The 16,433-nt window shown below is 40.5% G+C and overlaps 1 protein-coding gene across 1 annotated transcript in view; it reads right to left on the bottom strand.

The window, feature by feature from the left end:
• Positions 1-943: 943 nt before the first annotated feature.
• UBXN2B (UBX domain protein 2B) overlaps positions 944-16,433 on the bottom strand; it is a 36,709-nt gene continuing 21,219 nt past the window's right edge. The window contains exons 3-8 of the mRNA XM_010838982.1: positions 15,991-16,141; positions 15,129-15,212; positions 13,681-13,790; positions 11,224-11,361; positions 6,685-6,846; positions 944-5,561 (exon numbers count right to left, since the gene is read on the bottom strand). Of these exons, the coding sequence (XP_010837284.1) occupies positions 5,399-5,561; positions 6,685-6,846; positions 11,224-11,361; positions 13,681-13,790; positions 15,129-15,212; positions 15,991-16,141 (808 nt within the window). The 3' untranslated portion in view covers positions 944-5,398. The remainder of the gene's footprint in view (positions 5,562-6,684; positions 6,847-11,223; positions 11,362-13,680; positions 13,791-15,128; positions 15,213-15,990; positions 16,142-16,433) is intronic.

Here is a 16,433-nt window from a genome sequence, read left to right as displayed (position 1 = left end):
TCAGGCTCCTCTGTCCATGGGATTCTCCAAGCAAAATTACTGGATTGGGTTACCACTTCCTCCTCCAGGGGTTCTTCCAGACCCAGGGATTGAACCCGCATCTCCTGAGTCTTCTGCATTGCAGGCAGATTCTTTACCTACTGAGCCATCAGGGAAGCCCCTGTGATGTCTCTAAGTCCATGCTAATAAGTTGGTAATTATTTCCAAAGAAAGCAAGAAATGCTGTGATCCACGCTTACTTCCATCTTTCCTGTAGCTTTCCTCTGAGTGGCCTAAGTCATCTGAAATCACCTAGGCAGGACTCAGGAAATTTTAAGGTTGTAGCTCTTCAGAATGACTCTGAAGGTCTCTGCTACACATTTTGTGAAAATACAAAATTCAAATGAATACATTTCAAAAATCTTGTGGGTTTTACTCAACAATTCACGAATGGGCACCATCTAATCTAGCAAACAGAAAGGAGCTCCTAGAAGCTGTTGAAACTGAGGCATTTTATAGAAGAGGGAGGGAACAGGAAGCTAACACTAGGCAAAAAAGTTATGGCAAGGTCACTTTCTTGAGGGGCCAGCAGGATTTATCAGACAGATGGCCCGTTTAGTGTTGATCAGATTATCGAAAGGCAAGATTTAAGATTCCATTTCTGGGAGGGCCTCTGCTGTAATTAAGTCAAGTCAACATTTGGTGACAGGGGCCTTAGCATTTAGGGGTTCCATTATGGACTATACTCTTGTATTTAACAATATAGAAATATTTGTCTAGAAGAAAATAAACCATCAAGTTCAAACTTCCTAAAAAAAGCCATCCTCCCTTTTCTTCAGAGACTTAAATCACAGCTATAAATTCTAAAGGGGCCCAATTGTTAAGTATTAAACTAAGTAAATTATAGCTAGTTGTTAGTTATGGGCTACGTGAGTAATTTATACGTGCTGTACAGACACACACACACGCAACAGGGCTCCTTTTACATAATGTTTACTTGGAGTTAAAAGATACTTTAAAATTAGAGGATTACAGAAAACGTTTCTTAGCCTTTATGACAACATTGGACACATTTACTTCCATCACTAGCCAGGGACAAAAACTCTTAAGGGGAAATCCTGAGGCACTTTATCAACAACACATATCATGACAAGGTTTTCAGAGGTCCACTGTGGCGAAAGTGGAGAAAAATCTGCAGTTTCTTTTGGTGGAATGAAAACTGAATCAGTGATGGGACACAGAGATAACACTGCTACAACTCAGATCCTCCTGCGCATCAAAAAGATGCACGTGGGAAACGTTACTGACATTTAAAATACTCCATTAAGTCACCTGAATAAAACTGTACATCAAGGAAATTATGAAAAGGCTTCTCAATGACTTCCAGTGAAAACATTCTTTATTGGTAAGCACACACTTAAAACTTTCTTGATTACACACATCATGCAAAACTGACGTCACACATGGTTGTTTATTGTAACAATCTCTTCTAATGGAATTATAAATTTTAAAAAGTTACAGTGACTGCAATAGTAAAAAGAATTCAGGAGAACTCTGAAGGAAGCAAACACTTTGTAGAACACTTGTAAAAGTAATGTTCATCCCTCTGGCTGTTTAATTCTCCCTCCCAACAAGAATCTATTTTGGAAAACTATTATATACAAGAACGGCAGTCATTCATGTATGTGCATCCTCAGGCACTCCACCTGACTAAAAAGAAACTACAAGAATAAAACTTCAAATAATTTTACAGGTTCTCTCCATTTTGTTAATCTAAAACAGGGCAATGCCCTTATTTAAAATGTTCACCTGTTGCAGGAGATTATTTCCATACAGATATGACTCTGCTCCTTGGAAGCGTAGCTTACAACCGGTAACCCTTCTGTGCGGAGACTGACGGACTGAACTGTCACGTCTGCATTCTCCAGGTTGTTTCCAACCAGTGGGAAGGAACAGAGCTTCCCATTCTGAGAAGTCTTAGGAATACGCTGCTTCTGACACCGAGCACGAGTTTTCTCTGCGGTGGTGAGGCCAACACTGGCAGGTGAGTGGGTCTGGGAGCCCTCCCACTGTCCGCCTCACATAGGCAAATTCAGCTCCTTGAAGTGAAGCCCCCAGTGAAACGTGACACCCAAAGCTCCTACTGGCACATTCAGGTCAACTGGCAGAGTGGAGTTTTCCAGAGACCAAGAAGTGGGTGCTCCTGTTAACAAAGACACAGAAATGCAGGAGTAGCCTTGGAACTGGGCAGTGGGAAGAGGGTGGAAATATTCAAAGGAGTGTGGCAGAGAGCCAAAGGAGCAGGGCCATGGCTGGGAAAGGCAGCGAGGGCTCCAAGGAGGTAAGGGGTGTGTCAGAGAACAGCTATGTGGCTGTGAGGACAGGGTTACTGGAAAAAAGGACCTTTTAAAAAGTTCAGGAGGAAATGAGGCCTGTGCTGCGGGAAAAGTGAAGGAAGAGAGATTCCAGTGAATCAGTGGCAGGAAGCTTAGCATTGTGACTGCAGCTGTGTGGAAAGAAAGAAGCATGAGAGAAACTCAAGACTCTCAGCTGAAGAGATTTCTAAGTTGTGTGGCAGGGGCAGCCTGCTTTCTTCTTACTGATTATAGTCTAATGTGAGAAAAAATAGATAAGTTGAGGGAAGGACTGTTAAAAAAAAAAAAAGGAAACAGGACTTGATGACCTGGAAATCCTTAGCGAATAGCAAAGACATTAAAATTGAAAGATTTACTTTTAGGCAGCTGAAGCTGAAACTCCAGTACTTTGGCCACCTCATGCAAAGAGTTGACTCACCGGAAAAGACCCTAATGCTGGGACGCATTGGGGGTGGGAGGAGAAGAGAACGACAGAGGATGAGATGGCTGGATGGCATCACTGACTCGATGGACATGAGTCTGAGTGAACTCTGGGAGTTGGTGATGGACAGGGAGACCTGGCGTGCTGCGATTCATGGGGTCGCAAAGAGTCAGACACGACTGAGCGACTGAACTGAACTGAGGCCTGCTCCAGGGGAAGAGATGAGACTGTGGCCTACGACCTGCTGCTTATACCTGAGAAAGACAGAGAAGGTCACAGACAGCCGGAAACAGCTGGGTTACCTAGGAAAGCTCTGGAAGGAGCCTGTGGTTTAATGGAGTGAATCTCTGTAACATACACAGAAGATCCACACATGTCTCGAGAATGTTACATTAGCAGATATTGCTTTCTTAAAGGGGACAGAGACATGAAATGAAAAAAGATGGCTCAGCCTCCTACAATTACAGACATTACAAGCTGATAGAACTACTTGGCTGCAAATACCTGCTACCTTTCATGAAAAAGGGAAAAAAAAAAAAAAGAGGTCTCTGAGAGAAAGTCACACACCTACAAAGACTGCTGAGTCACAGAAGGCTGTTTCCAGGCCTTCAAGCCGAGTGTGTCTGGCTGAACTTACAAAGTGCTTGGCACTGGCAGCTCCCGTTTCCACCCCATTTTCTTTTTAAAACAAGAATGTCTAGAACGGTTATTTTATGCCTGTTGCCATTATATAACTGGTTTCTCTAGGTTCACAGATGGAGAGAAATTGTGTCCCAGGAACCACTCATACCAGATGTTCACTCATACTTGGTTTACATGATTTAAATGAGATTCGGGACATCTGAGTTCATGAGATCCAGGTAAAACTTTGCACTTTTAAGCTGGTGCTGCAGTGGGTTGAAGCTCTTGAGCACCTTTCAGGGTGGAATGTGGATCTTCGGGACAGGAGTGGACTGCAGTAGACAGAAAGGCCTCCCAAAAGGCTCATGTTCTAATCCCCAAGCCAATGAATTTGTCAGTCTATGTGGTAGAAGAGATTCTGCAGATGGGGTTAAGTCACACATCTGAGGCGAGGAGATTATCCTAGAGTATCCAAGTGAAGCAAATGTAATTGCCAGGGCCCTTAGAAGAAAGGAGAATCAAAGGTGGAGGCAAAGGCCGTAAGGATAGAAGCCAAGATGAGGGGCTTGGCCATAGTGAAGGGATGGATGCCAGCTGAAGAGGCAAGAGATGAGCCCTGGTGCACTGGAAGGAACCTGTGATCCATCACCTTTCACAATCAAAGGGACCTCAAGGATCCAGTTACTATGGACCTTATGTGGGGAGAGCATCCAGGATCACCTGGTAGACCCAATAAACAGAGAATCTTTCCCGGCTGTTTTCCAAGAGATGTGATGACAGAGGAGTCAGAGGGATACAGCGTTGCTAGTTTTGGAGACGAAGAGAGGGGGCCACAGGCCCAGGCATGCAGGTGGCCGCTTGAAGCTGGTAAGGCAAGGACACACATCTCCCCGAGACCTCCCAAGAGGAACGGTGCCCTGCTGACACCTGACTGTAGCCCAGTGAGGCCCACGTGAGACCCAGAGAAGTACAAGAAACCTAGGCTATTGTAAGCCACCATGTCTGTAGTGATTTGTTACAGCAGCAATAAAAGACAAGCCAGGAGAGGTGACCAGAGATGAAATGGTGTTGGGAAGAAGAATAAGCTTTTCTCTCACTCCTGCTGCACCTTCCCTCACTCAGCGAACATCTGGCTCCAGCAGAAACGCAGACATTTACGCTGGTGACTCTTCAGGTTCTGTCTCTTTGATGGAATTCATTCTTTCGTTTCTGCCCTCATTTGGTTTTGCAGTACAATACACTCTGGGTTTAACACTTACAACAGTGTTTAGTATACATGGTGGGTCCCCCAGAAACACTTGCTGAATGAATAAATGGGGGTGATCAAGACGGGCGCAGCCAGGGACTGTAGTTACTCTCCTTTAAAGTGCAGTTGAACACACTCCTCCTCAAGAACTGCTGACCTTTATGTCTTTGTTTCTGGTTTATGAAGGTCATAAAACACAAGGCGAAACTGTATTTTCTGACATGAGTAAAACAGCTAAATCAGCAAGTAGAAAGGAATTATTTATCTTAATAGGAGAAATAACTATCATACAATCCAAGTATTTAAATATCAGAATACATACATAGTTCCCAGTATACATTACAGAAAAAATTTCAAGGTGTTTGATCAGAAGATTTCTTAATGGCTGCTGATCAATGCAGCATCAAGAAACTTTAGTGCAAATTTTACCAAATGCATTTGTCAAAAATGGCATTTTGTTCATTTTCTCTGCAAACAAGTGCTGTTACATTAACTCTGAGCATGTATCAAATTGGTTTGCCTGAATATTTAAAAGCTATCAATGGAAGCCAGCCCTTTTGGCTAAAACTTCGAACATATGTTACCTTAAGATCTACTCCTAGTCCAAATTTGTCTATCCTAAAGCTGGAAGATTGAAGAATTAAACCAAAATTTATCTGTATAAATAATAAAAATAATTTTTTACGCTCTTAAGTATTTTCCTCACTAGTATGGCACATTACCATTCCTACATGCTACTGCATAGGTAGGACAGTATCATTTTAGCTGCTGCAGTATCACAGTGTTAAGAATATCTGCTTCTTGTAGTGTCAGGCTTTCATCTGTTAGCACTTTGTTTGGAAACGAAGTCACGAGAATAAAGTCAAGAGTTGCAAATTCAGGACGAGACTGAACGATAAAGTCCCGGACATCCAGGATCCTGAAGAAGTAAGATGAAAATAATTTGTGAAATGAAAGTTTTATTGTCATTTAGGTTTTTTAGCTAAAATTAGATAATAATTAAAATAAATCACACAGTTCTAATCCTTTAAATGTGTTATAACCTTCTTTAATTTCAATGGATGGATTTATCTTGGCTTTCAGGTAAAACATGAGGATTAACTCTGGAGCGTACCTAACAGTTACTTTCACTGTAAACAGACACAATCTCCAGGTGAGTTGTTCCATCAAAGAAACATCAACAATGCTACTACACTGAACTACAAGGGCTGACTTTTTCATAGCATAAAACATCTTAGTAGCACATGATCCAGAAAAAGGTACCTCAGATGAGCCTATGTCAATGTGAGTCTGTACCTACGAAAAGTGTTTAAAAAAAATTACTTTCATATAGACACAGTAACTCAACTAAGATCATAAATGTTATCTCTTAGTGGGACACAGTGAACAATAAAAACAATATCTTATTAGCATAACAAATGAATGCTAAAATGACATTTAAAACTGTTAATTTGAAATACTTGATAACAGCACAATTAAACTTTATTTACACTACAAATCTCTATGTAGATTATTCATCCTACAGGGTTAGGGCTTCCCTGATAGCTCAGTTGGTAAAGAATCCGCCTGCAATACAGGAGACCTGGATTAAACACCTGGGTTGGCAAGATCCCCTGGAGAAGGGAAAGGCTATCCACTCCAGCATTCTGGCCTGGAGAAGTCCATGGACTTCTGTATGATCAATGGGTTGCAAAGAATAGGACATAACTGTGACTTTCACTTTCAATCAGGGTTATCATAAATTTTTAAAGGAGTAAAGTTCAAATAAGGTTTTACTAAAGTAAATCAAATCTGATTCAACTTTTTCTGGTTTTAGCATCAGCGCAAAATGATAGCTTTTAATTTTCTTTATTTCTAAGTGGTATCTGCATTTGCATTAGTATTTGGACAGTTTACAGAGGATGTTTAAGTACTAAGTATTTGACTTCTTATTTCAAGTTTTTCTGTCAAAAACTTACTTCAAAAGTAAACCTAAGCAATTTCATATTTTTCCTGACTCAAGATGCACCCAGATTTACAAAGATAAGTCACCCTGAGCTTACCTGTGAGTACTGTTGAATCTCTGTATCAAACGGCTCCCGTCTGCTAATCTGATCTGGATTTTGGTGGTTGGCATGGAATCGTCAATAAGAACCACTGCATTGAACAGTGACTTCTCCTCCTCTTCTGGGGAGGAAGGTGTACTGACTATTTCAGGTGTGAGGCTAAGAAAGAAGAATTAAAGAATCAGAACGTAAATATAAACACGTAAGACGCATGACACACTGCAGACAGTAGAAGCACCACTCGGACCTACAGCTGACTCTCCACTCGTCCTGCCATCACGTCTGCACCAGCGAGAACACAGCTTCCTTTGGGATAGCCTATTTTTCTTGAAAACTCTTTTATTAAAATTATTCTGGGTCCTACGATTCTGTTTTAGTTTATCCAACTTTCTTCCTCCTTCATCCCTTTGAAATTTCATGAGACTGTTGGGCACAATGGTCTTTAGTCAGAAACCCGAGCAACTTGGAGTTTATGTCCAAGACTGACCATGAGCACAGACAGATTTCAGATCCCAGCTTTGTCAATTTGTGTGAACTCAAGTATGTAAATTAATCTCTTTGAATCCCAGTTCTATCATTTATAAAATGGAAATAATAATGTTATGAAAGTCTGTTATAGTAATATAGTGCTTGAAACAGTGTTTCAAGAGGTATCAGTTATATTTGTACATATCATCAATACTAAGCTATTAATTTAAACTTAGTTGATACCACTTTAAAAATCTGATTCAAGTAGTTACTGTTTTACAGAAAAGAAGTAATGAGAAATTTAATATATGGTAATGACAGTGATAAACAAACAGACTCTGTATGATTTCAATACCTTTAGACTATAAAATTTTTGCATCTTGTTTTATACCCCTGGATATGTTCCAGTGTCTCCTAGTTTACAGTCTATGGGGAACCTGAATAAAATTTGTATCCTACTGTTACATGAAAACTGTATAAATCTTAATTACTTTGAGTTGGTTCATAGTGCTTTGCAGGTCTACTATATAATTCTCCTTCTCTGTATAGTCTATTAATTTTTGAGAGTTAGTATCAAAACTCTTAACTAAAGATCTTACTTTATCGACTTAATATACGGTGATGAGTGTGTAATGAACCTTGTGTGACATGATCTCTTTCCAGTGGACTGTGGTTACTAGTGACCATAGTGCCTTCTAATGCTAGCAGGATGACCCGTAACCGTAAGCTGCGAGTGAACGTCAAAAACAGAGTGCTCTTTTGGTTAAGCAATTAAAACAAATACAGCCAAGTTCTTTAAAGACATCACATCTTAGTTTTATCTCAGTTATCTTTTAAGGGATCTTTTGACAATCTTGATGTTTATTCTTTCAAATATTGAAACTTAGATGGGTCCCTATCTTACTTTTGAAAAAAAAAAAAAAAATCTGTTAGGATAGAGGCCCCATGAGCATTTGTGCTTTATTCTAGTACAAACTGAGCTCATTATGGCTCTTATTCCCACCCAAAAGCTTTCTCAACCTATACAGCCAAGTGGGAAAAGTAATTGGCACTTCTTGCTATGCTTTGCCTTTCCTTAGCTACCTCCTGACACATATTACAGAACCAATTTCAGAATGTATATGAAAAAGACATAGAAAAGGAGAACGTGATGATCTGCAGTCACTGCTCAGGTAGTATTAAGGAATTTCCTGTCAAGTTTGTAATTCAGGGTTGAAAGAGCTGTACCACCAAGGTGGGTCACTGTGCCGACAGGAGGATGGGAGGCAATGAACCAAAGGGCCTCTTCCTTCTCCCTCCGTGTCCCTATTCCCAGGTCTCCACGCTGTCATCACCACCAGCAGCACATTCAAGTTCTGGAGTGCGGGAGGCGCCATGGCTAACAGCATGGATCCAGGAGCCTGACTCCAGGGCTGATTTTGCCACTTGTCAGACATGTGACTGGCAGCAAGTCCTTTCACCTCTCTGTGCCCAAGTTCCCTCAGTTGTAAAACAGAGACAACAGCTGCACTATTGCAAAGATTAAATTAATTAGATCTGTAAGCACGTCAGTGCTTCTATATAGTTGGCTATTAATGTTTTAACTACTGTCCTAACAACCACCAGGGGAGGAAAAGTTACCCACTGGCACATGGGATTCTGGGGTCCTCTCCATGACGTCAAGTTGCCTCACACTGCTCTTTCTGTGCTTTAATGCTTTCTGTTTTAAAAAAAATTGGGGCCAGCTAAGCTACTTCTCAAAACACGAAAATCAAGTGCAGGGTGGGAACTCTAAGAAGAAAAGCTTTCATGCATTTCTTTGTATGATGTGTGTGTCTGTCAAGTGAAATTACATGGAATAACAATGAAAGACAGGTATAACGAACTGACACTGAATTCTTCCCTATGCTGAGAAACAAAAGGGGAAGACAGAACCACCGTGCACAAGGCAGCTGACAAGAACTTGGAAAGGAAGGATTCACATGAACAGGAATACAGGGCACCCAAGAGAGCATGGTGGCGACACAGCCAATTCAACGTACCACCTGCAGTGACGCGTGGAAAACGGAGGGTCACGTTTACCAGCACACATTATGTTTACGAAGAGTCCAGTCATGGCTACTATAAAGGAGTCCATCATATATCATGCCACACTCACTGGTTTCTAAATTGTGCTCAGAGAAGTCCTGGGTTTCACTGTCTGGAGATATCTAAGACAATCCCCTCTTTCTGCAATGAGAATTCTATATGTGTTTCCATAACCTGAAGAAAGAGTTTGGCTGCTTAAAATATACTGAAAATAACCAACTTAAGGACATTGCTTTGGCTGTAAGAGCTTAGCAATTACTTACAGCAGAGAGATGCTTACAGCTATGATCTAAGATATTTACTGTTTTATCTAATCAGTAATTTCCCCCTCTGAACCCACATAATCATAATCAGAAATAGGCAGGATGGCAACTGGTAAAAAGCATGCACTCTGCAGGCAGAGTGCCTGGTTTGAACCTGACACTAACCACTTCCTAGCTTAACTACTCTGGAAGAACTACTGCACCTGCTAATGGAGTGGTGACAGGCGCTATGGCAAGAAGCTGCTGTGAAGATGAAGTGGGTTCATGTCTACAAAGGTACTGACAGAGTCAGGGATATGCAAATTAACTGCTGTCTAAGTAATGCTCAAAATTCTCCAAGCCAGGCTTCAGCAATACATGAACCGTGAACTTCCAGATGTTCAAGCTGGTTTTAGAAAAGGCAGAGGAACCAGAGATCAAATTGCCAACATCTGCTGGATCATTGAAAAAGCAAGAGAGTTCCAGAAAAACATCTATTTCTGCTTTATTGACTATGCCAAAGCCTTTGACTGTGTGGATCACAATAAACTGTGGAAAATTCTTCAAAAGATGGGAATACCAAACCACCTGATTTGCCCCTTGTGAAATCTATATACAGGTCAGGAAGCAACAGTTAGAAGTGGACATGGAACAACAGACTGGTTCCAAATAGGAAAAGAAGTACGCCAAGGCTGTATGTTGTCACCCTGCTTATTTAACTTATATGCAGAGTACATCATGAGAAACGCTGGACTGGAAGAAGCATAAGCTGGAATCAAGATTGCTGGGAGAAATATCAATAACATCAGATATGCAGACGACACCACCCTTATGGCAGAAAGTGAAGAGGAACTCAAAAGCCTCTTGATGAAAGTGAAAGTGGAGAGTGAAAAAGTTGGCTTAAAGCTCAACATTCAGAAAACGAAGATCATGGCATCTGGTCCCATCACTTCATGGGAAAAAGATGGGGGAACAGTGGAAACAGCGTCAGACTTTACATTTTGGGGCTCCAAAATCACTGCAGATAGTGATTGCAGCCATGAAATTAAAAGATGCTTACTCCTTGGAAGGAAAGTTATGACAAACCTAGACAGCTTATTAAAAAGCAGAGATATTACTTTCCCAACAAAAGTCTGTCTAGTCAAGGCTATGGTTTTTCCAGTGGTCATGTATGGATGTGAGAGTTGGACTGTGAAGAAGGCTGAGTGCCGAAGAACTGATGCTTTTGAACTGTGGTGTTGGAGAAGACTCTGGAGAGTCCCTTGGACTGCAAGGAGATCCAACCAGTCCATCCTAAAGGAGATCAGTCCTGGGTGTTCTTTGGAAGGACTGATGCTGAACCTGAAGCTCCAATACTTTGGCCACCTCATGCGATGAGTTAACTCACTGGAAAAGACCCTGATGCTGGGAGGGATCGGGGGCAGGAGGAGAAGGGGACGACAGAGAATGAGATGGCTGGATGGCATCACCGACTCGATGGACATGAGTTTGAGTGAACTCCGGGAGTTGGAGATGGACAGGGAGGCCTGGTGTGCTGTGATTCATGAGGTTGCAAAGAGTTAGACACGACTGAGCGACTGAACTGAACTGAAGTATAACATTATCTACTAACACTATCATCAAAATTGCACATCTGATTCCATCAGCGAGGTCTTCACAATTTGTATCTTAGTTTTTACTCTCTAGGTTATTTTGCTATCATTCTCAAAGAAAATTCATGTTGAACAAAGACAAGTATTTTCTCATTTTAGGATTTTACCTTCCAAGTTTCTGTCCTTCTCCACTAAAAGCCTTGAACCTCAACCTAGGCTTTACATATTCTTGATCCTGATGGTCCTCCATGTCCAAATTCAAGTGTCCTCCATGAACCAGTCGCTGAAGCTCCAGGGGAATCTCTCTTAAAAAAAGAAAACCCACTATGAGATAAGACCGCACATCTGTCAGAATGGTGTTCATCAAATAGAGCACAAATAACAAACGTTGGCAAGGACGTAGAGAAAAGAGAACCTGTATCCTGTTGGTGGAGGTGCTTCTGACAGTTAGAGCGCTGAACTGTGGGATGGCATTTGTAGCTCAGTCAGCATTAGAAAATCCCCCTGAGGACCTAACAGGTAGTGCGGTATTTTTTTCTGAACACCCTGGCGGAAGGCTGGAAGTTTGACGGGAGTGGTTTTGATTATCGTCTGATTCATGTGTGCCACCCTCCTGCAGGCAACTGTTGTTTTTTTTTGTATCGTATTAATATGCTTTGAACTTTTCAGAAACTCACCTGCCACATAAACCAAAGATTGTACTTTGTTTTGTCTGGAACTTAATCAAGTCTCTGACTGCAATACCTCATATAGTAAGGAAGCTGCTAACTTCACACACCTCACTACCCCATTATTCTGATTTCTGTTTGTCATATCTACATGATAAGTGCTAGACTGCACACAGGTGTGCAGTCTGTGTGTATGTGTGCTCAGTTCCCCAGTTGTGTCCAACTCTTTGAAACCCCATAGACTGTAGCTCACCTGGCTCCTCTGTCCAAGGGATTTTGCAGGCAAGAATACTAGAGTTAGTTGCCATTTCCTCCTCCAGGGGATCTTCCCAACCCAGGGATCTAACCCGAGTCTCCTGCATTGGCAGGTGGATTCTTCACCACTGAGCTACCCAGGAACCAAGCTATCTACTTTGTTATATTTTGGTTATGTTATATATTGAAATATGTGTAATTGCATAATAAATTACCTTCCTTTACTTCTTCACCATATTTAAGATAAATGTTACATGAAACTTTTAGACATAATATGCATAGACTGATTATATTATCTGTAAACACTTCCTTGAGGATAGTAAAGATGGTGTTACAAAATATGTCATAAAGCAGGGGGCAATGATTATACAGCTGACAACCACTATCTGACCATCAATCATTTTTTTCAAGGTGCCATTTCTAAAATGGTTCTTGATCATAATTTGAACTTGAGGATACAGTGTGGCTCAAATGAAAACACTCCCTTGGTATTCCAAGACTGAACGTTAGCCTACAAAGTTCATGGAGTATTTTCATTTAGTAATAAATTAGTTTGGATCTTTACAGAGAGCACACTCATCATCAACATGGTCTTTCCTTCTCCCATCCTGAAGTAAATGTTATTTCAATCGTCCTGTTGATCTTCACCAGGCAGAAGCCCACTCCCCCTGGCCCCCGCAGCTCCCAGTCTGCTCAGTGACTCTGCAAGCTCCCAAGCCCAAGGCCCTGACCTCAGCTCTTGACCTTGCATTTACCACCAGCACACACTGCCTGCCGGGAAAGCCTCCCACCTTTCTCAATGACTTCCTTCCCAATTACAGCATGTCTTACGAAACCTTCTTCAGTATTCTGACATTATCTGGGGAATTGAACTTCAAAATCCAAGCAAATTAATGTCCTAAAATGCCTTTCCTTCAGAGTTCCACCTCCACTCCCCTCCTACCACTCTGCTAGGAAAAATTTCACTGCCTGGAAAAGCCCCACTTTCAACTCCTGGATGGAGAGTAGCCTCCTGTTCTGGGCCCTTCACTGCTACTCACATTTCCCAGCTCATAACCAGCCTGATGTCTTTCTTTCACTGTATTCCTACTTAGGGATGATCACTTATCAGCTAGTGAAAATAAATAGCTCTTGTAATTGTAGCAAAATCACTCAAGTCCTTGTCCTTCAGCCACAAGGGCTGGTGAGTTACAATGTTCTTTAGACGGGTCAGGGCACTGTAAATCTGGTTTCAAAAATTTTAACTTCGAACTAACCTTCTGAATTCTTCTGCCAGCAGTAATGCCATTTAAAAAGATTTCTAATATAAGCGGCTTTCAGGCATACATGCAGTGAGTCACCCTGTCAACAGTAAGCAGGACAGTGGCTTAGCAGATGGGCAGACACCTACTGATCAATTCACAAATTTATGACACTACGATGCTGCTTCTCAGAACTGGGACCATAGCTTCATGAGATTTTAAAAGAAACCAATATCTACTGCTCCCCCCACCAAGTTAAGAACCAGTGACTTATAGATAGCAATGTGTCCTTTATATACTTAAAATACCCTTCCCCCTAGAAGCTGTTTACAGAATATATTCCAGTATTTCACTCTTAAAAACCAGTGGAGCACTTCTGACTGGTGGTCTGTTTAGAAAAACAAACAAACAAAAAACCTCCACCCTCAGTAACAGACAAAATCTAAGTAACATATCTTACCCTCTCTTAACAGACTCCAGAAACTGGGCATTTGTTGGGTCACTGTAAGGTCTCAATTCTCCATCATCCAAGCTGAAACCGTTGCTCCACAGTTTAAGCAAAATTTGAACCTTTCGCGCATAGAAAAAAGAAATACAAGAATGTGTCTGCATTAAACAATTTTAATTTTCAAACACGTTATTTACCACTTACTTACAGTATGAAGTACACACTTCCCTGGTGGTCCAGGGGTTAAGAATCTGCCTGCCAATGCCAAGGAAATGGGTTTGATCCCTGGTTGGGGAGCTAAGATCCCATGTGCTGTGGGGCAATTAAGTCCATGTGCCACAACTACCGAGTCCAAGCTCTAAAGCCCGTACTCCACAACAAGAGAACCCACCACAAGGAGAAGCCTGCACACCGCAACTAGAGAGTAGCCCCCATTCGCTTCAACTATAGAAAGGCCGTGCAGCAATGAAGACCCAGTGCAGCCAAAAATAAATTAAAAAGAAAAAAAAAAAAACCCAACAAAAATTTTAAAAAATATACAAAGCTTTTTGTACCATCCTTTACTTTATTCAGGTCAAATAAGGACATAAATGGAACCATGTGTGCTTCCTTAGATTTGTATTTGGCTTAACAAACTGACAATGGCTAAAATATCAAAGGTGCCACTGTGGGAGCCTGGCCTTGAAGTACAATTATTTCTAGTTCACTGAGAAGATCCAAGTCATGAGAGAAGCCACTGCCACCCCACAGCCACTCTTCCCCTTCATCTACACTCATATTCTTCTCTGCTTCATGCCAGAGAGCACGATGGAATCTTCAGCGACCCTCCAAAGTAAAACTATTCATCACATTGAAAACGAGACGGTTAACTTCAAAATTTCAAAAAGAAAAAACAAAGACTGACTTTAGGCATTTCTACGTTTGTGCGTACGTGTTGTGTCCAACTCTTTCTGACCATGTGGACTGTAGCCTGCCAGGTTCCCCTGTCCATGGGATTCTCCAGGCAACAACACTGGAGTGGACTGCCATTTCCTTCTCCAGGGGATCTTCCTAATCTAGGGATCGAACCCACGTCTCTTGTGCCTCCTGTATTGGCAGGTGATTGTTTATGACTTGGGTCACCTGGGAAGCCCTATGTTTCCATGTATATAACTCAGCTAATTCTACACCATGATGGTATGCCATTTATAATAATTATTATAACATTTATGTAACTCATTTTGACAGTGAATGATACATTCTTTCACAAACGGTTATATATCTTTAAGTGCAAGGCACAGCTGAGATACAAAAAAGGCACAGCTGAGAAACACAACATTTGAATCTGAAAACTTACACATTAGTTTTTTTAATCAATACTTCAAAAAATAACAGAAGAGAATTTCAGTTTTTAATTTTATAAAAACCGTAGTAACTAGGGGCAAAAATCAACAATTTCTCATTTTCATTACTGTACCTACATCTTGCAACTGATTTTCTCCATAGATGTATTCAGACTGCTTACAAAAGGAATTACCCAATCTGTATCCTCCACCTGTAAAAGACTAAAAAAAAACAGCAAGTGGGTTAAAAATTCAGTCTTATTAAAGCAAAATGTATGATAATGTATGATATATATTTTAAAACTAGATCAATTAGCCACACTGGTATATACTTTCCAGGAAATTTTTACATTAAAATAAAGGTCTTATGTTACAGAAATGTATACTCTAGTATATCATTTTCTTCCCATAAAAACATGAGTGACTCAGAAACTGAAATAACTTATGCCAATCTTAAATTATGAAATACATTCATACACTGAAATAATATTTTTAATTAGGAACAGACTTTTAAAACTCACCATTAATATTTTATAACAAGTCTTATAATAAAATTATAATTCTTGAATCATATTTGACAAAGCATTAAGAGCTTCATAGAGAAAGGAAGAATTTAATAAACTGAGTATAAATAACCCTGAAGAAAAGCTCCACACTTATTTTATAAGCAGCTTTGATTCAACTGTAATGAATCAACTGAACTGCACTTTTTATTTTGTTTCACTAATCACAAGCTCTTCTATTTTTCAGGTGAGGCAGCTTATGAAGTAAAAACACCATTCCTTTTAATTATTATTCATATCATATATGGGTTTTTAATCATCACACTCATAGAAATGTTAAGAAACTGCTTTAATTTTTGATTAATAGAAAGTTATAGACTTTGAAAAATAACGGAAATATCTGAAAAAGAAATACACAGAGAAATAGTGTTTGCAAATAATATAAAAATCTATAGCAGATCAAGTATACTGATAGCATATAAAACTTCAGCCCTTACCTTAGATTTGTCATCACCCGAGGCTCTTGTGGCTTCATTCAGAGGGACGGCTCCATGCTGTCTCGCCTCTCTGAAAAGTTCATTCACAATTTTCCCAGTTGAAGGTTGAACTATATGTAATCCACTGCATTCATGCTCACTTGAATAGAACCTTTAAACATTGTAAAGTTCATGAATAAAAACAGATTGTAAGCATAAACTACTTTAAAGCAAAAGACTACATAGTCTTAGGAAATGACTTTTATTTAAAAAGAGCCATTTCTATGGCTTTTGTGAAAGTACTTAATTTTAAAATCGGGATCAAGAAATTAAGAAGTAAAGAGTTCATTTATCTACTTTCTCATGGAGTCTGAGGAAACGCTGGTAGCAGGCTCAGCATGCCACCTGAGAACTAGCTTGCTTCTTCCTCCCTCCCGCTCTGTGACTGCTGATCTATCGGTGTG

The sequence above is a fragment of the Bison bison genome, unplaced genomic scaffold (assembly GCF_000754665.1).
Source record: "Bison bison bison isolate TAMUID 2011002044 unplaced genomic scaffold, Bison_UMD1.0 scf7180017864108, whole genome shotgun sequence".
NCBI classification, from domain to species: domain Eukaryota; kingdom Metazoa; phylum Chordata; class Mammalia; order Artiodactyla; family Bovidae; genus Bison; species Bison bison.
Note: the sequence above shows the minus strand (reverse complement) of the source record. Positions and strands in the feature narration are given on the sequence as shown.